Below are 23,858 nucleotides of genomic sequence, written 5' to 3'. Positions count from 1 at the left end.
CCTCTGTATCTTCTGGTTCCCTGGAGCCCGGAGGGCTGGGTGTGTCCCCTGAGCTCACTGAAATGTTAAATGAGAAATCAAAGACAAACACCAGAGAATTCCCTGGGAAACAGATGCCATTAACTCTGGGGGAAGCTATGCAGCCATCCAGCATAAGTGATTTGCCTGGAATTGAGAGCAAAGGGGCAGAATTTGAGAAGACAAAAGAAGAGAAACCAGTAATTATGTCAGCATCTCCGGAAGAGCCCAGTCCTGAGAGTACACCTCAGGAAAATGAAACTGAAAAGAGCAGAGTCTCTTCACCTGTTTGTCCAGGCAGGGCAGATGGTCACCATGTGTCCTCTTCACAAGAAACAGAACCTCAGGACACATGTGGCCACATGGAAAGTAACACTCATGAGGGTATTTGGAGACGTGATACTAAACCATCTGGCAAGGATTTTCTAGTACCAGCAGACACACCTCTGAAAGAAACTTGTGCCACTTGTCCCTCACATGATCAAGTCAACAACCCCAAGCCAAAGGATTCCAGGGAAGTTCTTAGTGAAAACACCTTGCACATTTCTGAGCAACCAGCCAAGACATCAGAATATTCCAAACCAAATACATCCTTGGAAAAATTCAGAGGCCATCCAGTAGGTGAAGAAAAAGTGGATCTGAAACTTGCAGGGAAAAGCACTGTGCCTGTGTCACAGACTGATGCCCAGAGCAAGGAGGCCAGAAGCAGCCAAGCCTGTAGAGAGACACCAGGTAAAGGTTTCAGGCTTGGGAAAAACCCCTTCATTACCCTTTTTGGCTCTGAAGACAAAGGCAGAACTCCCAGGAAAGAAACAACAACGCAGAGGAAACCCACGAAACCCCAATCAGCTCTTGCCACTTTGTTTGGTCACTCCTCAGAGAAGAAGCAGAGTCCACGAGAAAAACCTGCAGCATCCTCAGAAAAAGCAAATGTTGATGGCAGGACAGAAAAGGCTCAGGGCCCCCTCAGCTCCTCCAGCCAAGCAAAGCAAAATGCCTCCAAGAATGATCAGCTGCCACAGCCTGGAAAGACGGAGGTGCTCCCTAAACATATCCAGGAGAGCTCTGGAGGATTCTCAGGCTCTACTGAGAGCAAGGAGTCTGATGTCCCGTTGTCAGCTCCCAGCACAGCCATGTCACATGGTGATAAACATGAGAGAAGTGAACTTGACATTCATGACCAAGTGTCTTTAAATAATCAGGTTTGGCAGCAGCAGGACAGCTGTTGGCCCCCTCTCATGCCAGCACAGAAAAATCAGAAGGAAGCTGCAGGAATTTCAAATCATGGAACGAACCCTCTACAGCTTCCTCCAGAGCTTGTGCCTGCAGCTGGTAACAGCAAAAATCTCACCAGGGAAGGGAATCACCATGATGCTCATCTGCCAGGAGCCCAGAACCTGTTGAGTTTGGATGTCCAGAACACAGTGACACAGGATGGGATATTTTTTTCACCAGGCAATTCAGAAAAGTTACTCAAGATTGCTGAGCCTCAGTTCAACAACATGGACTTTCTGGGGGGCAGTAACTTGTTCTTTTCTAGAGGACAAGATTTCCCCAGTATGGCAAATGAAACTCCAAATTCAGCTTTGCAAAACTCAGAGGCAGAAACTCCACCTTTCTTTGATCCAAATCCTTCAGACTTATTCCAGGAAATCTCATCAGAAACAAACACCTCACTTGAGCTCTGGGACACCTCCAGCCTCTCGCTTCTTGATGGGCAGGATGAGATTAATATCAGAGACCTGGAAGAGATTCAGAGCTGTGAACTCCTGCTGCAGGTGGATCCACAACACCAGGCTCCAAAGGCAGCAGAAGAAATGTTTGGAATGGGTCTCAGTGCTGAAGGCTCCACAAAAAAGCATCTCCCTACACAGGATGACAATTCCCCCTTAACATACATGCTTAGCAGCTGTGTTTCTGAAACCTCTAATCAGGGTGTCTTTGATAATTTTGATTTTGATTCAACCAAAACGGGCCAGGAGGCTTCTGAAAAAATGAACAGGAGCAGAAAAACATCAGGAGCTGAAGAAGATTATGACAGTCTGTCTTCTGAAGACTTGGAGATGTTAAATTTTGACCTTTCAGAGAAGGAGTTCTTTGTATAGGTTGGGAAAAAAAAGGTTAAAAACAAAAACCACACAACCCTCCCTGCAGCACAAGTTAGCTGATATGGGACCAAAAGTGATTCTTGAAATCAGCTGCACAATGATAAGCAAAGAAAAGTGGAATCACCTTGCCATGGTCAGAAGGGCAGAGGAGGGAGATGAACCCTGGTGTCCTGAAGTCTTGGGGTGTGGGGACATAGATAAATCTGTTTTCTTTCTGCCATTGCACTCTGCTCCTCCCTGACTGCCCTTTGCATAAATATTATATAACATAAATGCTATAGAAGTTAACAATTACACTAATGATAAACAAGCTTAAGAGAAACTCCAGAGGGTCAAAATATGAACTATGCATGTGCTAAGCACGTACTAAGCACATACACTACGAGAAGGGTCATAGAGCATAGCAATTCACGTTTTGATCAGCTGTCTGTAAAAAAAGAGATAAAGGTGTTAAAATGATTAATTTTTAATAGAGAACAAAATGAACAAAATGAAATGAAATAAATAAATAGAAAATGAAATGAAACAAAATGAAATGAAATGAAATGAAACTAAATAAAACGAAATAAAATAAAATAAAATAAAATAAAATAAAATAAAATAAAATAAAATAAAATAAAATAAAATAAAATAAAATAAAATAAAATAAAATAAAATATCTCAACAGTCTCCCTGCCTCACCAGTGTCAAAATAACCCTGCTCTGTCCAAGCTGCTGGAGGAATAAAGCTGCTTAATGACTGCATCTGCTGCAAAGCAGAATCAGTGCTCTGTGCAGGGAAACTGCTCAATCAGCATAAATTGGGGGAAAAGGGATATCCTTGAAATTTATGTGACTTGTCAAACACTGAAGTCAGTCTCACCTTGGGGTGATCAAGGGACTCAGGGTAAAGGAGCTGCTGTCTCAGAGCTGTGCCTGAAACGTGGCCAGGCTGTGCTTGGAGGTGTAGAGGAGACTTGCAGAGATCAAGCATCTCTCACTGGAGCAGTGGGAAGCTGGTGGCCCCTGTCACCTGTGCAAAAGGTGCTCAGAGTGAAGTCCCAGGTGAGTTGTCACTATCAAATTACACCCATAAATCTGATCTGTCCCTGCCAGCTCTGAGAGGAGGGGAAAAGGCAGGAGCACCAAAGTTAGTGGGTATGAATCCATTTCCTCACAGTTCACCCCAGCACAGACAGAGGTGTCCAAAGGGGTGTCCAGCCACTGCCACTCCTGATACACAGAGAAAAGCCCAGTCCATGAATTAATGCATCAAAGCTCTATTTCCTGCACTAAACCTCATTCCCAGGCTGTGGTTTCTCTTTCTGAACTTCTCCCCAGGATGCTCCCCCTCCCTTGTCCTTGACATGGGTTTCCTGCTGTCCATCTTCCCTGAGACCTGCTGGTTTCTGATGCCCTCTGATAGAGGCTTCTCCATTTTCAAGAGGCTTTGCAAGCCTTAGTAATCCACCTGTGCAGAATTGCTGGGCAGAGAGCAATAAGCCCAGAATCCCTACAAGTGGGGCTCCAGGAAAGAGCAGCTTGCAGAGCTGCCCCAGCTTTTCTCCCTGAGACATCTCCACCCACTCAGCCCTAGATGATGGAGACAGGTATGAAGACATCTTTCCACTAAGAAATGTCATCTGAGGGTGACAAAGGACTTTCCCAGGGCTTCAGAAGAGCCTGTCTGTTCATGGCTGGAAGAACAGCTTTAAGGAAAGAGTCACATCTGCATCAGCACATGAAACTCACTCAGGTCTGGGTCACCCCCAAGGAGGTTTTATAGTCATAAACTGGAACTCTGCCACAGAAAATGCTGGGGGCTGAGGAATGGGAGGGAAGAGCATGAGCCACACACAACAATGTGAGCTTGAAGAACTTGAGCTCGTTGCACACTGATAGAGAAGGCAAGACAGGGACAAAATATTTCTGCCAGAGCAGATCTCCTCTGCCAAGTCATCCTACCAAAAGGACAGAGATTAATTTAGGGTTCAAGGAACCTCTGGAAATTGTGTAACTCAGCCTCCTGCTGGGAGAATGGCTCTGAATAACAGCAAGTCCTTTCATCCAAGGATGTGGATGCAGAGCTGAGTGATGTTTGGCTGTGTGATGTGTGCAGATGACAAATGCACAGCACTGCTGTGAATTTACACAACTCTAAGTAACATTTACTCCTCTCTTCCTTTACTCTGAACAGCACTAACCAGTATGATCTCACTCTCCCACTCCAGCTTAGGGGATGATGCTTTAAAATCCAATATTCTTCTCCTTTACTGGTTTTCATAAGCACAACAGGCCTATTGAAACTCATGAAACACCAGTCCTGGTTTGTGTGACTTTTTTGGAGACTTTGTTGTTGACAGGAGTGGCTTTGTTGGAGGCTCAGATATACTGTGGACATTGAGAGTGAAAGACAAAGAATTTGAGAGGAGATTTGAAATGAGCAGGTTAGTGATGTGTTCATAGCTCTGGTGAAACCAACCTTTGCCAAATTACACACAAAATTTCACACTGAGGGCAATCCAGCTACCCAGTTTACCAGGAATAAAGACACAAAACACTCAGGGAGTCTGCCCAGGAAGCAGCTCAGATGTGTAGTAGAAATCAGGATAATCTGCTTTCCAAGTGACATCAGAACCTCTGGCAAAGCCAAGCTGGTGTCATTTCCCAAATCCTGTGTGCTCTGAATGTCTGTGTGTATAACATGCTGTTTTCCCTGAGGGTACTCTCTAAGCCAGGCCTATATTAGGATTATCCCCAAGAAACTGTAGTTTAGATCCAGTTTTATGACTAACCAGGGTTTCTACAAATGAAAACAGAGAGCTTGGGACACAGCTGTCAAGAGTAAGTCTACTGGACTACCAACCATATTTCCTGGCCCAGAGGAGAAGTGTTCTTCTGCTTCTCTTACATATAGCCTCCGGGATTATATGGTCATTAAACCATCAATGGGAGCAGCAAATTTACTCTGTTTGCTTCCCCTCACCCAGTAAAATTAAGCTTCATTTGTAGAATCCCAACTTCATGCCTCAGACAAAATCCTTGTGCTGCAGCACAGCAGCCTTCAGGCGGCCTTGAGACACATCTCAGGCTGGGAAAAAACAAGATGTTACTCTACTGTGCCCAAGAGTGGCAGTGCTCTGGCACCTTTGTTCTGCACTCAAGAGCAGGGAGGGAATGGCTGGTGACAAAGTGCAGCCTGGAGGACTGCACTGTATCATCATAATGGACTGTTGTGCTAATACAGGTGCTCATCTTATCACACTGGATTGGGGCTTTAGTGCTCACACAGTTTAAACATTAATATTTGCCTATTTAAGCCATAGGCACCAGTTTAGCCTGGCCACAGAGGTGTTCACCATGGCTGAGTTCGGAGATTTTTTACGTGCCCTGGGGGAGTGTGGGCGCTATCAGAAACTGCTGGTCCTGCTCCTCTCCCTCCCACTACTTTTCAATCCTTTCCAAATGGTTGGCCAAGTGTTCATGGTTGTGGAAGTGCCTTACCACTGTGACACCAGCTGGATCCGTGCTGTCGGCCCCAACCTGACAGAGGAAGAGCAGCTGAACCTCACCCTGCCCCGGGGCACGGACGGGCAGTTCGAGCAGTGCTCCATGTACTCCCCGGTGGACTGGGACCTCGACTCCATCCTGGCCTATGGGCTGAATGACACACAGAAGTGCAGCAATGGCTGGGTGTACCCCTCAGGACAGCCACCATCCCTGCTGACCGAGGTCTGTATTTGCTGTTTGATGTGCTGGGATGTGGAAAGGATGGGATGGGAATAGCCTGGCCTGTGGTTTGGTCAGCCAGTGCCAGCTGTGGTGCAGTCAGGTTGGGATTTACTGCATGGATTTACTGCAGGATTTTGCCTGCATCACACAGATGGCAGCTGGAATCCCTGGGAGGTTGTCACAGCAAGGCCATGATGAAGGACCCTGGGGAGGGCACAGGCAGTGACCATGGGGATTAGTGAGTCCAGCACATGTCCTGCTCACCATCTGTCCCCTTTCCAGTATCCAGACCCTTCACTTCATGATGTATCTGCCTAGAGGGACCTTTTGGGCATCCCTGCCCCAGTATCCCCTGTTCTTCAGCCTGGTTCTATTCATATCATCTTCTCTGTGAAAGACATTTACCTTCCAAGTGGCTGTCATTGATATTTCTTGGGCCTCCAGAAACCTTCAGGGCTGCAATAAGACATGCCAGGGACCATGCAGTTGAGCAAAAGCCTTGTTTATCAGCATCCTCCACTTCTCCATTCTGCCTCATATCTCACCTTCTAGTTTACATGGTAGTGGTCTGTCAAAATTTGTACTTGATGTTCTTGGAGGTCTTTTCCGACCTAAATTATTCCATGATTCTGTGATTCTCCCTCTGTGGACCTTTATTCCTCTTCCCTCCTTTCCTACCTGCCAGCCAGCTCCAGCACTTTCTCACAAATACCTTCCTCTGAGCTGGAACAGAGGAGAAACTCCAGCCTCTGGCATTTGCAAAGGCTCCTTAGTGTCCCTGAAGCACTAAGTCCATTTCAGACAAGGCTTCTCTGGAGGTTTCAGCAGCTGCATCCCTTCCCATTCCTGTGCTGGTCCTCCTTTACCAGAAAAAAAAACCTGCTCTCCTCCTCTTTCCACCCTGTTCTGCCTTTTCAGCCAGAGAAGAAAGCTGATACAGCTCTCACCCCAAGTCACACTTTAAACAAATTTGCCAACCAGGACCCTCCCTCAGGGATGTTTGGGCTGGAGGGGAATCCTACAGATCCCAGCACCCAGCAGACGTGCACCAGGATGCAGAGGCGAGCTGAGCACCTCATGTGTCCATCCCACCATTGATTTGTGTCCTAAGTGCTCACCATGAAGGGCTCAAATCCATGTGAGGGGCTCTCTGCTCCCAGGGGCTGGAGCAAGAGCTCAGGCACCCAGACCCCAGATCCACCATGAACCAGAAAGGCTGCCCATCCACAGAAAGCAGCTGGTGTCTGTCAAAAGCAACAACATCTGTGTTTTCCTCCCTCCAGTTTGACCTGGTGTGTGACAGAGCAGTCCTGAATGATGTCTCCCAGTCCATCTACATGGCTGGGCTTCTCGTAGGAGCCATGTTCTTTGGGATGCTAAGTGACAGGTAAGGAAACACAGTTCCTTCCCAGAGACTCTGCCCAGCACCCAGGGACAGCCCAGATGAGGGTGCAGACTGTCCATGCACTGCACAGGAACTGCTCCCTTCACAAGACTCAATCCTCTTGCCTGAGATAGGGCATCTGAGGCCTCCTGGGAGGTCTGGAAAAGAGAGACAGATACAGCCTTGTGGGAGGGTTCTTCAGGAATCACAAGTTTAGCCCTTGCTGGTATCTCAGGCTTTTCCAGAACCATGATGGGCCAACACTGGAGAGATTGATTTTTCTGCACATTATTTCTTGGGGTGTATAGAGGAGCTATGTTCACATGGATGTCAAATCTCCTCTGGTTCTCAAATCCCTTTGCATCCCTCCTGGGCTCTTCTCTCTCCCCATGGGGTCTCTCCAGGTACTGACTGGGTCTTCTCTTCCACAGGATAGGCAGACGGCCAGTCCTTCTCATCTGCATGTTCATCCAGAGTGTGTTTGGCCTGGGAATTGCCTTTGTGCCCCATTTCTATGTGTTCATAGCCTTCAGGTTTGTCGTGGCAACTGCGGTGTCAGGAATTATGATTACAGTAGTATCCCTGGGTGAGTGGAAGACCCTTGTCCTGAGGCAGCAGACATGGCCTCCCATGATATGATAGTGGCAGGAGGCCCAAAACAAAGCCTGAAGCTTTGTTTTTCCTCTCAGGAACGGAATGGGTGGGTGTGTCCTACCGGCCAAAGGCAGTGCTGATTGCTCACACGGCTTTCGCCATCGGGCAGATGACGGTGGCCGGCTTGAGTTATGGGATTCGCAACTGGAGGCTGCTGGAGATTGTAGGATCTGCTCCTATGTTCTCCCTTTTCTTCTTCATCTGGTAAGCAGGAGCAGGGCAGAGCCTCTGGAAGACACAACACGGATATGAGGGGTGTGAGTGAGGAGGTGGCAGCAGCTCAGAACCAAGCTGGGTCTTTCCCATTGGAGTGCAGGTGCTGGAGGAGCTGCACAGCTCAGCACATCTCCCTAGGGCACTGGACTGCTGAGAGCAGCAGCTGCTTTCCTTCAGGTCTCCAAATGTGGCCGTTGGAGCCTAAATTGAGGGTATTTAGACCCATTGATGCCATGGGCCATTCACTTTAGAGTTGGACTTGATGATCCCAGGGGGTCCCTTCCAAAGCAGAACATTCTGTGGTTCTGTGATCTGGTTCTGTGGTGGCCCAGGCTTGGTGGACGTGGTCCCAGAGGAAGGGGCTGTGGGGGAACTCAGCAGGACACAGCAGCATGTCCTGGCCTCCCGTCCTGGCAGGGTGCTCCCAGAGTCAGCTCGCTGGCTGGTGACCAAAGGCAGAATCGAGGAAGCCAAGAAGCTCCTGCAGAAGGCAGCAGCCACCAACAAGCGCAGCCTCCCACCAGAGCTCCTGGAGCAGGTACTGGGGGTTCTGCTCCTCACACACTGCCCTGGGCCTTGCAGCAGCCCCTGCAGCTCAGCTCATCCCAGAAACATCTCTCCATTCCCACCGGGGATGGGCTGGCCATGGCTCTGGGGCTCCAGCTCCAGTTGAGTTGCACAGGGACAAGGTCAGCCTGCAGCTGGCTGGGGTGCCCCTGGGGATGTGGGAAGGACTGAAACGCTTCCCTGGCTTTTCTCCTGTCAGGATTCCAGGAGCGTGACTGATGAGCAAGAGTCTCTCTTTAGTCTGTGGGTTTCCATGCAGAAATGCCTGAAGGGGAGTTCCCTCCTTGCCCACCCCAAAGTTCCTACCCTGGGGAAATAAATGTTCATCCTGAGGAACCTCTCAGTCACCAGCCCCTGTGCTGGGCACCCAGAGCACCCACTGGGCTGCCCTCCCTCCCAGAGCACTGAGGGTCACAGGCCTGTCCCACTGAGGCTTTCCATGGAGTGCAGGTGGAAAAGCAGCCGGCCATGGTTTTCCTTTCCCTGCTCTGACTCTGACTTCCTGTGTTTTGAAGTTGAAGCCTGAGAAAGAAGCCAAGTCTGGAAGTTTCCTGGATCTCTTTCGGGAGAAGAACCAGAGGAAGATTACTTTAGTCATGTCATGTGTCTGGTAAGACATTCCCTGGTCCCCTCTGTCAAAACTACTCGGTGAAAGAAAAGAAGTTGATGATCGTCAAGAATGGTAAATTAAAGTGAGTTTTGTGGTAATGTACATACATATATGTCTTTGTCTGCTACCATTCTACCTCCACATACTAGACCAGATTTACCATATCTAGGCATGGGAAGAAGATGATTATCCATAATACTGTGGGTTTTGTTAGAAAGGCTTGAGTAATTCCAGCTTTGGGCAATGCCTGGGCCTTGGAGTAATTTTGTGCCTATCTAGAAGCTTTAGGTTTCCAGTCTAGAATTTGCTGGCCATATGAAGACCTATCCTGCTTTATCTCCTGCAGCTACATCCCACAGAATAGTCAAAGGTGATGACTAGAACCAAAACAGAGACTGTTGGGAGTTTAAATAAGTTGCATGTGTTCTAACCTTTCTAATTTTTGGCTATAGACCTCCATAAAACCATCTGGTGACATGTTCTATTCTGCTTTACTTGAATTTCAGGTTTGCAGACAGCATTGTCTACTATGGGCTGAGCCTCAGCGTGACAGATTTTGGTCTGGACATCTACCTGACACAGCTGGCCTTTGGGGCAGTGGAGCTTCCAGCTCGGCTTTCCTGTATTTTCCTGCTGGAGTGGTTTGGGAGGAAAAAAGTGCAGGGCATTCTCCTGATTCTGTCTGGCCTGTTATGTCTCATCCTCACTGGCATCCCTGCAGGTGAGCCTGCCCAGCCTGTGAGCAGAGCTGGGCAGAGCCCTGGACATCCCTACCCTTGTTCAGACCCATCCTCCTCCCATCCCAAGCTCAGTCCCATAGGCTCAGCTGCCTCCACTCTCACAGCCCAAGGTGCTTCATCCCCAACATTCTAGCATCCCCTCACCTTGGATTCCTTCTCCTTCAGGGCTGTGCCTGGTTCTTCCACAGCTCCCAGACTTTGGCAGGCAGCATCCATTAGACACCAGCACCCACTAGACACCAGCACCTCCTGGCAGAAAGATATAGCACAAGAAATGCTTTAAAAGCCACCATGTTTCCCTTTCTTAGATGAAGAGAAAAAGCAAATGCCCACTGTTTGCATCTGTTTGTGCCCCAGTCCATAGCCCACCAGTGCTGCTGTGTCAGTGCTGTGAGTGGGACTGAAGGGAACAGCAGGGATTCCCAATGCTTTCAAGGTCAGGGATGTGGCATTTCCAACCAAGGACTCCCCAAACACCTGTGGTGGCTCAGCAGCTCACTTCAGTTGTAGATCTAGAAAATGCCCAAGGGCTCAGGAGAAATCTGGGTTCTCTTTGCAGAGGGAATTTCCCAGGTAAGGGAGTGCTGGCCATCCTTCCCAATGGGTTAGGTGGTAGGTTTGTTTAGCAAGTCAATTAGAAAGGGCCATCCCCAGAAATCCCACTGCAGAGACTTCTGGTCCCAAGTGAGCCATCCCCCCGGAGGTTACAGGGTTGTCTCTGCTCCTCCCCTCAGAGCAGGCCCTGGCAATCACTGTCCTGGCTGTCATTGGCAAGATGACATCCACAGCTGCTTTCTCCACCTCCTACGTCTACGCCGCTGAGGTCTTCCCCACGGTTATCAGGTAAGCTCTCCCCACACATCAGGGCTTCCTTCAGCCGAGGCTGGAGGTGGTGATGGGGCCACATTCAGTCCAGGAGTGCTGATCCCTGCCCTTCTCTCCCCCAGGCAGACAGGCGTGGGGTTGTGCTCGACCATGGCGAGGGTGGCCGGGATCCTGGCCCCGCTGATCATTCCCCTGGGCCAGTACCACCGGGCCATCCCCATGGCCATCTTTGGGAGCATCCCTGTGGTGGTGGCCCTGTTCTGCATCCTGCTGCCCGAGACACGCGGCGTTGACCTGGCAGATAACACAGAGAAGAACCAAATTATCCCTGAGGTGGGTACAGGGAACTCTGAATATAAGAGGAAAAAATATCCAAAACTTCAAATTTAAGGCAAAAGAAAAAATGTCAGAATCACAGATAAATACAGTCTCATCTTCTATTTCCTTCTGATCTTCAGGAACAGAAAGCTGAAGAGCGTTGCTGAGACACCAGAGAGGATGACAGAGACTTGGAGAAAGATGTCAGGATGTCTGCAGATGCTCAGAGAGCACGTGATGATTGAACAGACATCTACCAACACTCCAGTCTGATTCCATAATTCTTGAAGCAGACCAGGGAGGCATGGCTGCCTGGAAACTGGTCTTTCAGATGATGAACACAATATCCATGGTCACAGGGAGAGGAGATGTGTGTCACTCTGCCTTTGGAACAGATGCACTTCCAAGTGTCCCTGAAACCCAGTTTGGTCATGCCTGGCTGGCCTCCCAGCGTGTTCCCCAGTCCTTTGCAAGCTGGTACCCGTGGAACCATCCCTGTTGTGTTTTACAGCAATAAAGAATCACCAGTAGAGTGGCTGTGCTGGGCAAAAGCGGGCACTGGGTTTGTCCCTCCTGCACTAAATCCCTTGGGTCGTCGGGCTGTGTGTCAGCCCAAGCCTCGGCGTTTGATCAGGATGTCACTGCACCCCTGTCACACACGTATTTAGCTTTTCTTTCCATGTGCTGTTGAAGTTGAGTTTCTACATGAATAATATAAATTATGCTCTGAGTTTGATAAGAGACACTTGTAATGCAATATGTGAATAATAAATGGTGTTGACTTTTTTTTTCCTACTGTTTCACAGTTGGCCTTTGTAACTGCTCTTGGCTCTGGAGTGTTTTCTACACAGAAATTGCAAGTCTGTAATTTAACACGCAGATGGAAACGAGCTTTGTTTCCATCAGACATAAACAATGCAAAAACAGAGTGTTAAAGCAGAGTGGCTGAGTTCAAAAGGATTTTTTTTCTTTTTTCAAAGTCCTCCAAAGAACAATCTGCATTTATTTTCTCTACTAGCAGCTGTAGAAGCTTCCTAAATTGCATGGGAATGCTGCAATTCGATGCCAAACTGTGTAGGCATTTGGATAGCTTTCCTCAGTCATGGTGAGCCTTTTACAGTGACCTTCAGCTGGCTGCTGCCAGCTCAGTCATGAAATTTTAGTGTCATCTAGTGTCATGCAAAAGAAAGAGAAGGATGGGCTCCTGTCCTCTCTAAGTTGTTTGCCAGCAGAGGATGTATTTCTGTGCCCTCCAATGGATACCTATCCTCAAGCACATAACTACTCTCAAGGAAGGAGAAGGCTGCTCACTCAGATTTGCTGCATCCTTTGGTTTCCAATCTCTTTGTGCTCTAGTACATGGTGTCTTGAGGGCTGGGGTGTCCCAAATCCAGGCCAGATGTGTCTGGAGCTGATATTCATTTTGGGCTGTGGTGCACAAAATCACTCCAGTTATGTGGAACGTGGCCATAGCTGGAGGTGGGATAGGAAGTTTGCAAGATCTGGGCTTTGGCACTGAAAGGAATGGAACTGAAGAAGGAGCTGGAGCACCAAGGGCAGCTGAGGGAGCTGGGGGAGCTCAGTCTGGAGAGAAGGAATCTCAGAGGGGACCCTCTCACTCTCTACAACACCCTGGCAGAGGGTGCAGCCAGGTGGGGGTCAGTCTCTTCTCCCAAATAACAAATGACAGGACAAGTGGAAATGGCCCCAAGTTGCACCACAGGAGGTTTAAATTGGATAATAGGGAAAATTCCTTCTCCACAAGGGTTGTCCAACAATGGAACAGGCTGCCCAGGCCACAGGTGGAGTCACCATTCATGGGGGTAGCTAAAAGACACTGTGCCATTTCGGGATGTGGTTTTGTGGTGGATGTGGCAATGCTGGATGGTGGCTGGAGCTTTTCCACCCTAAATGAGCCAATGATTCTATGGCTTCTTGCACAGTCAGGAGAGCAGCTTTAATGCTCCTCTCCTCACCTCCTCAGCCATTCCCTGCTGGGTCCCTTTTTGCAAACTTTGTTTTTCTCATGGACCTGGGGCTTCCCAGCATGGGGTCAGGTGAAAGGAGAGGGTGATGACCTCTAGGTAAAGGGAAAGGTCCAGGATCCTGACACCTCTGCCCCACAGCCAGGATTTCAGCACAGGTTGTTGGTGCCACTGACATTGAAAATGTGCTGATCATCTCAGTGGTCCCTGTGGGGCTCCTGTGACAACAGGAGCTGTTTCAGCCCTTCTTCTGTGTCTTGGGGTGATTTTATGACGATCCTCTATTCCTGACTATCTCCTTTATGTCCAGAAATGGCTCCTGTACTTTAAGGTTGGTCTGGGAGATGGGTGTGAGCTTTGGGGGTTCCTATGTGGGCTTTGTTCAAAGACTCACTCCGGGGAGTGCTGGGTGCAGTGCAGACTGGGTGTTACTTTACTGTTGTCTCAGCTTAGAGACAAATTTAGGAGAAAACTCTGGAATTAATGTTTCCTCCAAAGGGAAGAGCTTCAGTGATGCCTTTTACCAATGAGAGAAATGAATACCAGTGTGTGAAAGTGAAAAAAAACCATTTATTAGCAAAGCAAGGTACCTTCAAGGCACAGGAAAAGATTGAATAAATGCTAAATATTTATTTTCAGACCCTTACCCTCTACCCACCAAAAAACTCAAAATGCCCAGGGAAGAAATAAACAGTCTGGCTGGCTTCAGGGCTGGGAAGACAAAAATGGCAGTGGCCCCTTTGTCTCAGGGAAGGGAAAAAAAAAAAGAGAACGTTCATGTAGCAGCTCAGACAAAACAGATGGGAACTTGCTGGACCTCTAGTATTGGTCTCCTCCTCATAGCAGATGAAGCTGGTGGATTTTGGTGTCCTTTCTCTTTCTGGTTCAGCTTTTTTTTCCGAGATCTCAGGCTTGGAGTGGCTCCCACAGGTCCCCTGCACATCCTGGTCCATCTCAGTACTTGTCTGATTTCAGACCAAAAAACAAGCAAAAGAATTCAAGATAAAAACTGGAGCACCGCTGCTGGAGACCAGGGGAAAAGGTAGGGAAAGAAAAAAATAAACTTCTTGCTTAAGCTACCAAAAAAAAATAAATTGAGCAACAAAGTAACTGCCAATGTCCACCAGTGGTACCATGGGTGGGAGCATGTCAGGGGTTTCTTTGTACAAAGGGGGTCCCAGGGTCCCAATCCTCCACCCAGATCCATCTCAAAGCTACAGCAGCCATTTCTGGTCATAAAGCTGACAATTAGGGAGTACAGTTTCATCATAAAATCATCCCAAGACAGTTGCTTAGCAAGCTTGGATTTTTGTTAGCTTAAGGAAGAAGTTTCATTTTTCCCCTTTTCCTGGCCTGAAGACACTGCAGCCACAATCCTTCGCAGATTTTGGATTTTTTTCTTGAACTGTTAGGTTTAGTTTTGGTCCAAGATCAGACAATCAGCAGGAGCTGATGAGGCAGGAGTGCAGGAGCTGCTCTGCCTGAGCTGAGACCTCGGGAAAAGCTGAACCAACAAAAGGTACTAAAACCAGCCAGCTTCATCTGCTCTGGGGAGGACACCAACACCAGAGGTTCCACAGGTTCCCATCTCTTTTGCCCGAGCTGCTGTGTGAACTTTTATTCCCTTCCCTGAGACAAAAAAGCCAGTGCCATTTTGTTCCCTCTGACACACAACTGCTCTGTTTGTTTGTTTCCCTGGCATTTTGGGCTTTTTTGTTCTGCTGTGGGTGGGCATGTGTGTGTGTGTGTTGGGGGCAAGGTTCTGACAGTTCAATATTTAGCTTTTTTTTTTTTTTTTTTTGCCCTGTGGGTAGTTTGTCAATAAACAGTTGGGTTTTTTCACTTTCACCCACTGGTGTCCATTTCTTCATTGACAGACAAAGGGATTACTGATTTCCTATTTCTTTAGTGGAAACACTCATTCCAGAGGGTTTTCTCCTAAATTTGTCCCTAAAATGAGACAACCTGCTCTTCTCAGCTAAACTTCTCTCCCCATTTTGTCCTCATCACCTCGCCAGTCTTTTGGCTCTTTCCCTTCAATATGGAATCATCCTCTTTGCCTTAGTTATTCCTTAGGTCACATTTTACCCTTTGCCAATGGCCTCACAGTCATGAGAGTCCAGAACACCCCTCTGTGGGCATGCAAAAGTGTATTTGCATTCCCACAGGTTTATGTTTGCATTCCCACATGCTGTTCCAGCACTCCTGGCTCCACTTTGTGCTGTCACCTCTACTCATTACAGTGCAAGGCCGTGTGTGGGCTGGCTGGGAGTGACATTAAGGCACTGCAAAAACATTGGACATCTTCCCACTTGTGCTGAACTGGGAAAAACATGAGTCAAGTTATTCAGGTGCACTTCAAGTGAACAGTTGAGGGGTATTCAAACTGACAAGCTTCAGTGGTCCAGAGAAAAGCAGATAAAATATAATACAGAGCTGTTGGAGGGGGTCCAGAGGAGGCCACAAAGATGATTAGAGGGATTGAAGAACCTCTCCTATGAGGAAAGGCTGAGAGAGTTTGGATTGTTCTGCCTGAAGAAGAGAAGGCTCCAGGGAGAGCTCAGAGTCCCTTCCATTGCCTAGAGGGGCTCCAGGAGAGCTGGACTGGGAACAAGAGCATGGAGTGACAGGACACAGGGAGTGACTTAAAACTGACAGAGGGGAGATATAGATTAGATGTCAGGGAGAAATTCTTTCCTGTTAGGGTGGTGATGCCCTGGCACAGGGTGCCCAGAGAAGCTGTGGCTGCCCCTGGATCCCTGGAAGTGTCCAAGGCCAGGTTGGATGGGGCTTGGAGCCACCTGGGATAGTGGAGATTGCCCCTGTATGTGGCAGGGGGGTATTGGAAGGAGATGATCTTTGAGGTCTCTTCCCACCAAAAGCATTCCAAGATCCCATGAAATGGATCTTCAGCCCACTGGAGGCACAAATGAGCTGGAAGCAGAAGTACAGCAGCTGTGGTTAGACACCTTTATTTACAAAATGAGCTAAACAGAGTCTCAGAGTACAATTTCCTTCCCAAGTGGTTCTTTCAATAACTGTACATTTGGCTCCAAGCTCTTCCCTCAGCCTTTACCCTCAATGCCTTGTTTGCCATAAAAGCCTGAAGGAGGCGCTCCCCAGCCTTTTCCCAGGAAAGGACAAAGGACTGAGCTCCTCTGTTCTCAGGGTGTTGAAGAGGAGCACCGCAGCAAATCCTCTGAAAAGCAGTGCCAGAGAGAAAATGGCACCACAGCCAGTCCCTGGCAGGACATTGTCACATGGCACTGGTTTTATCCAAAAGTGGGTTGATCAAACAGAATATCCATGGAGTACTTTGGTCCATGGAAAACGTGAAGGCATGACAATGGAGAGAAGAAATAATCTGGTTTAACATTTTTTTACACTACCAGAAAAAAAAAAAACCCTTTGAGCTGTACAGTCAACATGAAGAACCACCATGTGCAATTCCCAGGCTTCATCTGTACCCATCCAGTGGGAAGAGAAAGTTGGACTGAGGGACATGAGATAATATGAAGGGAAGCACAGGAAAAACACTTCTTTTTTTTCACAGTAGAAGACAAAAGCAGTCCTAAATCTTTTAATGACAAAATGGATGCAGCAAAAAAGGAATAGATTAGAACAGAGTAGAAAAGGCTTGACATTTCCCAGAAAGATTTGCACTTTTTTCTAAGAGATCAACTGCCACAACCTCTCTCAGTTTCCTGGAATGAAACGAAATTGGTCCCACACTGCACCCAACAGCACCATTTTCCATGCCCAAAGCATCATGACAGGCATCAATTCAAAGCCATCAGCACTAAAGTGAAAATTCTGCTGCCTGTTAGACATGTTTGCTCCCTGCATGCTGTTTCTTCCATCACATCATTTTTTTTCTCAGCCGAGTATCTCAAATTAAAAAAAAAAAAAAAAAAAAAAAAGGAGTGTTTTTATGAGAGAACGGGATGATCTTGCTAGACAGTCACGATAAATCACTCCTTGCAAGTGTGAGATTATTTTCAGTGCTGCATCTGCTCCAGATCTCCTGTTAGTGAGCCCAGTTCTCTCTTGCAAGTTTATTCAATGCTCTAGTGGGTGTCTCACTGGACAAAGTTTACAGTGTCACCTTCCCGAAGACATAACAGGAAAAACGAAGAGAAAGTGCCTCCATTCTAATTCTTGATTTCTTTCTTTTTTCCCTCAAGTAAAAAGCACCCAGTTTTCTCTGGTGAGAGCAAGAATTTTCTCTTTTGGACACCAGTGACAGCCTATAGTGCCTGAGGACGAGCTACAGAGAGAGATACAGGAAGGCAAAAAAGACAAGGAAACCCAAGAACTGGCAGTGAGGGCCTAAGCAATGGTGGTGTCCTGTGGTGGAGAGACCCTGCCTGTCCTCAGTGCCCACACAGCACTGGGCTGCCTTCACCCACAGCCACCTGCAGACCCAGCTAGAAGTACGTGGTCTTCGTGCTCTCGTTGTCTTGGTCACCACTTTTTCCTTTCACCTGCCCATTCTGGGAGCCGCTGGTGGCATTTTTGCAGACCTGATGAAAGAGAAAAGGGTGTAAAAGCAAGGAAAGTGTGCCATGAGCTGATGGCAGCCGTCCCTGAGACAGGCAGCCTTCAGCAACCTGTAACCCATTTCCTTCTGTTCCTATGGACATCCTTCTCTCAGCAAGACAACAAAATTATTGGGTGCAATTCCACCAGGTCCCATGGGGAAGGAGGGCTGGTGAAAGTCGGAGGATGTGGCTACAAGGCACCGGTGCTTCCCTGAGGAGGGCAGAGGGAGGAAAGCAAATGGATGTTGTATCCCATGGACAGGAATGAAGGAATGACCTCCACAAGCAGGATTATGGGGTGTCCTCCCCTCCCTCCGCAGTGGGACAGCCTCAGGGCACTCCATGCATCTCTGTAAGTCCTAAAGAAGCCCCCAGCACATGCAAGGCCAAGGGGTTCCCCCAGTGCTGGCTCCCCACATCCCCACCCCAGAGGCACCCCGGGGACCCACCTGAGGGGGGTGGCCGTCCCCTGTGTCATCTGCCAGCTCGGTGCCACGGGTCTCGGGCAGCAGGACACAGAGCAGCCCCCCCAGCACGGGGGCACTCCCGAAGATGGCCATGGGGATGGCCCCGTGGTACTGGGCCAGGAGACGGATCAGCGGGGCCAGGATCCCGGCCACCCGCGCCGACATGGAGCACAGCCCCACGCCCGTCTGCCTGGGGGACAGAGGGGCAGGGATCAGCACCCGCAGGCCACCGCGGGGCTGAGCACGGCCATGGGGACAGGAGGGCTCCTGGCCCATCACCACTGCCAGCCACGGCACAGGGAAGCTCCCGTGTGTGGGGAGAGCTCACCTGACAACCGTGGGGAAGAGCTCGGCAGCGTAGACGTAGGAGGTGGAGAAGGAGGCTGAGGCAGCAAACTTGCCAATGGTGGCCAGGACGGTGGTTGTCACGGGCTGGTCTGAGGGGAGTAGGAGACATGGCTGCTATGGGATGGGGGAGGGCTCAGCACCACTCATAGATGTCCACTGGGGATTGCAGGGACAGCTGTGTCACCTGCAGGGAGCCATGGCCTCTGACAGTGTCTGAGCATGACCTGGTGGCCACCTACAGTGCACTCTGCATCCATCATCTCTCCTCCCCAGGTATTCATTTTCCCAGAGCACAGCTCTGTTGACAGGGGCACCACTGGGCTCAGCTCTGCTATCACCATCAGCAATAAAAGGGTTGGGTTTTTTGGAGTGGGCCCTGTGGGTTCAGCCAGGCTAGGGTCAGCTCAGGTCATCCCTAGAGAGATGTGAGCCACCCTGGCTGGGAGGACAGACCCAGCAAGGGAAGGGTTGGGGATCTGTGCCTCCCTGTCCCAGAGGATGTCCTCTCTGTTTGGGATGATGTTGTTCACCTTCAGGGATGCCAGTGATGACCAGACACACCAGGCCACTCAGCAGCAGGAGAACAGCCTGCGTTTTCCTCCTCCCAAACCTCTGCAGGATGAAGATACAACCAACTCGGGCTGGGATTTCCACTGCTCCAAAGGCCAGCTGAGTCAGGTAGATGTCCAGGCCAAAATTTGTCACGTTCAGACTCAGCCCGTAGTAGACAATGCTGTTCACAAACCTGAAAGCCAGGCAGGGTGGCACTGAGCAGGTGTTAACGATGAGGAATTGATCTCCAATGACATTTTGACCAAGCCACAGCATTTCCAAAGACATGTAAAACCAGAGGAATACCAAACCCTGCTAAAGCTAGAAATGCTATAACCTTTCCCACAAAGCATCTTAAACAGCCAGAAGTAGAAACACCTATCAAATAACAGTCAAAACCCACGGTGAAATTCTTAATGACTAATTCTCAATTCCTTCATTTATTTCACCTAGAAATGTGCACCAGGGAATGTCTTACCAGACACATGACATGATTAAAGTCACCTTCTGGAGGTGCTTCTTCCGAAAGAGATCCAGGAAACTTCCAGACTTGGCTTCTTTCTCAGGCTTCAACTTCAAAACACAGGAAGTCAGAGTCAGAGCAGGGAAAGGAAAACCATGGCCAGCTCCTTTTCCACCTGCACTCCATGGAAAGCCTCAGTGGGACAGGCCTGTGACCCTCAGTGCTCTGGGAGGGAGGGCAGCCCAGTGGGGCTGGGCTCCTGCCTCTGTGCTCTGGGTGCCCAGCACAGGGGCTGGTGACTGAGAGGTTCCTCAGGATGAACATTTATTTCCCCAGGGTAGGAACTTTGGGGTGGGCAAGGAGGGAACTCCCCTTCAGGCATTTCTGCATGGAAACCCACAGACTAAAGAGAGACTCTTGCTCATCAGTCACACTCCTGGAATCCTGACAGGAGAAAAGCCAGGGAAGCGTTTCAGTCCTTCCCACATCCCCAGGGGCATCCCAGCCAGCTGCAGGCTGACCTTGTCCCTGTGCAACTCAGCTGGAGCTGGAGCCCCAGAGCCATGGCCAGCCCATCCCCGGTGGGAATGGAGAGATGTTTCTGGGATGAGCTGAGCTCCAGGGGCTGCTGCAAGGCCCAGGGCAGTGTGTGAGGAGCAGAACCCCCAGTACCTGCTCCAGGAGCTCTGGTGGGAGGCTGCGCTTGTTGGTGGCTGCCGCCTTCTGCAGGAGCTTCTTGGCTTCCTCGATTCTGCCTTTGGTCACCAGCCAGCGAGCTGACTCTGGGAGCACCCTGCCAGGACGGGAGGCCAGGACATGCTGCTGTGTCCTGCTGAGTTCCCCCACAGCCCCTTCCTCTGGGACCACGTCCACCAAGCCTGGGCCACCACAGAACCAGATCACAGAACCACAGAATGTTCTGCTTTGGAAGGGACCCCCTGGGATCATCAAGTCCAACTCTAAAGTGAATGGCCCATGGGATCAATGGGTCTAAATACCCTCAATTTAGGCTCCAACGGCCACATCTGGAGACCTGAAGGAAAGCAGCTGCTGCTCTCAGCAGTCCAGTGCCCCAGGGAGATGTGCTGAGCTGTGCAGCTCCTCCAGCACCTGCACTCCAATGGGAAAGACCCAGCTTGGTTCTGAGATGCTGCCACCTCTCCACTCACACTGTCACACTGCTGTTATGTCTGCAGGAGCTCTGTCCCCATCCTACTTACCTGATGAAGAAGAAAAAAGCAAATATAGGAACAGATCCTGCAATTTCCAGCAACCTCCAGTTACGAATCCCATAACTCAAGCCAGCCAAAATCATCTGCCCGATGGCGAAATAGCAGTGAGAAGTGAGCACTGCCTTTGGCCGGGAGGAGACACCGATCCATTCTGTAGCTGAAGGGAAGAAGGAAGGCTCAGAGTAATCCAAATGATTTCCCCCGAGGCAAACAGGGTGTTTCCCTGGAGAAGAATTATTCTGGAGGTGAGGATTAGACTGACCTCCTGTGCTGAGACACTGTCCCCTTGCCCTCCTCTGAGCACTCGCTGGGGAGAGATGCTCCCCAAAGCTCTGACTGAGGGCTGAGAAGTTGCCAAAGTACCAAAGGACAGTGAAGATCAAGACCTGTCCTCGCCACGATGTTTTTCTAGTCACATATGAATATTTTTATTTCTTGGAAGACTTTTTTATTCCATCTTGAGATGGCCTAGGGCAAGGGCATCCTACTCACCTAAGGCCAGAATTGTCATAGTGATCCCTGACACGGAAGCCCCCACGACACACCTGAAGGCCATGTACACATAGAAATGGGGCACAAAGGCAATTCCCAGACCAAACAAGCCCTGGAGGAAGACGGAGATCAGAATGACTGGGCGGCGGCCAATCCTGGGGAGAAACAGGGAACACACAGTCGGTGTCTGGAGAGTCTCCACGGAGATGGCAACGAGCCCAGCAGGTTATATAGTGATTTTTATCACTCTGATAAGGCTCAGAGTTGACTGGGGGGTGACAAGTGAAGCACTGTACACACGTGCTGTGTCTCTCTCCCTTCCCCTCCCTGTGTGGCCGTGTCCTCATAGGACCCAAGGACTTTGGTCAGGGTCCCTGCCAGTGAGAAGTGGTGACAAAATGCACAGGGTGAATGGTCCAGACAGGCTCACACCACCTGCTCTGTGCTGTGCTAGCTTTGCACAAACCCTGGGCAGGGGGTTATGGCTCCTCACCTGTCACTCATTGGCCCAAAGATCATGGATCCCAGGAGCAGCCCTGCCATGTAGATGGCCTGGGCAATGTCATTCAGGTCCTTCCTGTCACACACCAGGTCAAACTGGAGAAAGGAGAAACAGATGCTTTGGTATCCCCTCTTCCAAGGATGTGAATCCCCACAGTATGCACAGGGCACACAAGTCAGAGGTGGGACAAGCCCTCTGGGCACTCGGTGGGGTCCCTCTCCCAAGCACTGGGACCTGCAGGAGTCTGCCTTGTCCAGCCCAGCCAACTTAGGGGAGCCTCCTGGTCAGAAAATTTTGTTTTAGGTGTGCCTGGGGACAGAAGCAGTTTGTTTGCTTCCTGCCAAACCACCTGACCTCCCAGAGGAGAAAGGATGCAATGCTGATCTCTGGGACAAGCAGTTTCTGTTAATGAGATGTCCTGCGATTACCAGCATCCAGAAGACATCAATGGAAAGGGTGACACAGGAAGGATCATAGAACTGTTAAAGGGTTTGGGTTAAGATCATTAAAGATCATCTAATTTGAATATTCTTGCCATGGGCAGGGCACCTTACACTAGACCAGGTAGATTAGAGCCCCATCCAAACTGGCCTTGAACACTTCTAGGGATGGGCCAGCCATAGCTTCTCTGGGCAACCTGTGCCAGGGCTTCACTACCTTCACAGAGAAGAATTTCCTCCTAATATTTAATCTAAACCTACTCTCCTTTACCTTAATTTAGCATCTTTCTCAGCTAACAATTGTGATGTTGGAGGTTGGACTACAAAACTTTTAAAGCAGCCTTCTGAGCCAAAACACTCCATGATATTAAGTTGGAAAGTTTAACCCCTGCATGCAAAGGGATGAGGAAAACCAGGACCAGGAGGTCCCTTCAGGAGTGATTCATCTCCCCACTGGCACCTCTATCATGGCCTGCACCCTCTCCAGAACCACACCTGGGGCCTGCGTGCTGGGGAAACAACTCACACCCGCAGTAAATCCCAACTGCACCGTGGTCAGGCACCAGCTCTGGGAGAACTGTGGCCATTTGGGTATCCTGTCCTTTCCACATCCCAGCACATCAAACAGCAAATACAGACCTCGGTCAGCAGGGATGGTGGCTGTCCTGAGGGGTACACCCAGCCATTGCTGCACTTCTGTGTGTCATTCAGCCCATAGGCCAGGATGGAGTCGAGGTCCCAGTCCACCGGGGAGTACATGGAGCACTGCTCGAACTGCCCGTCCGTGCCCCGGGGCAGGGTGAGGTTCAGCTGCTCTTCCTCAGTCAGGTTGGGGCCGACAGCACGGATCCAGCTGGTGTCACAGTGGTAAGGCACAAATGGGACCATGAAAAGCTGGCAAAACTGGTGGAAAGACACACTGAAGCAGGGGATCACAGAGAGCAGCACCAGCCATTTCTGGAATCGCCCAAAATCACCAGCTGCTTTCAAAATTTCCCCAATGCCTGACATTGGTGACTGTGTCTGGGACAAGACAGTGCCGGGACAGACTTCCCAGAGGGTCAGAATTAATGTTTAAACCTCAGATAAGCTCTGCAGTCACAGGCAGTCACTAGAAGCACACCATGTAATATATTAATCATCCCTGTGCCACCCCCATGAACATCCAGTGTCGGCTGGAGCAGAAGGACCTCTATTTCAGGGAACCTGGGCACCTCCTCTGCCAGGGCCAGGTGGCATTGACAGGGCACAGACTCTTCTCCACAGTGACTACAATGGCAGCTTTTGCTGAAGCACTCAGGAAAGCAAGGTTCAGAGGGGCCAAAATGAGCCCACTGCAATACAGAGCTGGAAATAACCCAGAGGAATAAAGGGAATTATGTTAATGGATGGGCAGAACCAGACATGAGAAAGGGCAGATAGTTCATTGTGATTCCAGAGGATGGGAGCTGCCATTTCCTTCATCTTTTGCAGGTTCCCTGTGCAACACAAGCGAGCCAGGCACAGGATGTCCCCCCTTCCCACCAATTCTGGGCCATCCTGCAGGCTGCTGGGGGCTAAATGCAAGGACTTGGGGAAGGGGTAAAGGAATGGGAGAAATTTGACACAGGACAATGGTGCTTGAGGTCCCAATGCCTAAAATGATCACTGAGAACATGAGTCAAGCACTGCTCAGGCCATCCCTC

At 49.5% G+C, this 23,858-nt stretch overlaps 2 protein-coding genes across 2 annotated transcripts; one reads left to right on the top strand and one right to left on the bottom strand.

The window, feature by feature from the left end:
- The first annotated feature begins 5,402 nt into the window (after window positions 1–5,402).
- On the top strand, window positions 5,403–12,522 carry LOC106851579 (solute carrier family 22 member 13-like). Its single transcript, XM_014873658.2, has 10 exons — window positions 5,403–5,837; window positions 7,121–7,224; window positions 7,653–7,807; window positions 7,911–8,079; window positions 8,509–8,629; window positions 9,174–9,268; window positions 9,775–9,989; window positions 10,743–10,851; window positions 10,956–11,166; window positions 12,508–12,522. The coding sequence occupies exons 1-10, from the start codon at window positions 5,466–5,468 to the stop codon at window positions 12,520–12,522; spliced, it is 1,566 nt and encodes a 521-aa protein (XP_014729144.2). The 5' UTR covers window positions 5,403–5,465.
- A 3,618-nt stretch (window positions 12,523–16,140) lies between these two features.
- LOC106851587 (solute carrier family 22 member 13-like) lies at window positions 16,141–23,184 on the bottom strand. The gene is made up of 10 exons (XM_014873670.2): window positions 22,813–23,184; window positions 21,725–21,828; window positions 21,232–21,386; window positions 20,728–20,896; window positions 20,180–20,300; window positions 19,523–19,617; window positions 19,023–19,237; window positions 18,473–18,581; window positions 18,127–18,334; window positions 16,141–17,659 (listed from the first exon to the last, which is right to left on the bottom strand). The coding sequence occupies exons 1-10, from the start codon at window positions 23,182–23,184 to the stop codon at window positions 17,564–17,566; spliced, it is 1,644 nt and encodes a 547-aa protein (XP_014729156.2). The 3' UTR covers window positions 16,141–17,563.
- Window positions 23,185–23,858: the final 674 nt, after the last annotated feature.

The sequence above is a fragment of the Sturnus vulgaris genome, chromosome 1 (assembly GCF_052056855.1).
Source record: "Sturnus vulgaris isolate bStuVul1 chromosome 1, bStuVul1.hap1, whole genome shotgun sequence".
Classification (NCBI taxonomy): domain Eukaryota; kingdom Metazoa; phylum Chordata; class Aves; order Passeriformes; family Sturnidae; genus Sturnus; species Sturnus vulgaris.
This window is presented reverse-complemented; position numbering and strand designations above follow the sequence as displayed.

What these genes read in the sequence shown, in the direction of transcription:
- LOC106851579 (XM_014873658.2), top strand. Translation starts at nt 5,466, where the DNA reads ATGGCTGAGTTCGGAGATTTTTTACGTGCCCTGGGGGAGTGTGGGCGC. An exon ending in TTAGTCATGTCATGTGTCTG is followed by an intron (nt 9,269 to 9,774) that starts GTAAGACATTCC and finishes CTTGAATTTCAG; the next exon opens with GTTTGCAGACAGCATTGTCT. An exon ending in CCTCACTGGCATCCCTGCAG is followed by an intron (nt 9,990 to 10,742) that starts GTGAGCCTGCCC and finishes TCCTCCCCTCAG; the next exon opens with AGCAGGCCCTGGCAATCACT.
- LOC106851587 (XM_014873670.2), bottom strand. Translation starts at nt 23,184, where the DNA reads ATGTCAGGCATTGGGGAAATTTTGAAAGCAGCTGGTGATTTTGGGCGA. An exon ending in CACCATCCCTGCTGACCGAG is followed by an intron (nt 21,829 to 22,812) that starts GTCTGTATTTGC and finishes TCCTTTCTCCAG; the next exon opens with TTTGACCTGGTGTGTGACAG. An exon ending in TATGACAATTCTGGCCTTAG is followed by an intron (nt 20,897 to 21,231) that starts GTGAGTAGGATG and finishes TCTTCCCTTCAG; the next exon opens with CTACAGAATGGATCGGTGTC.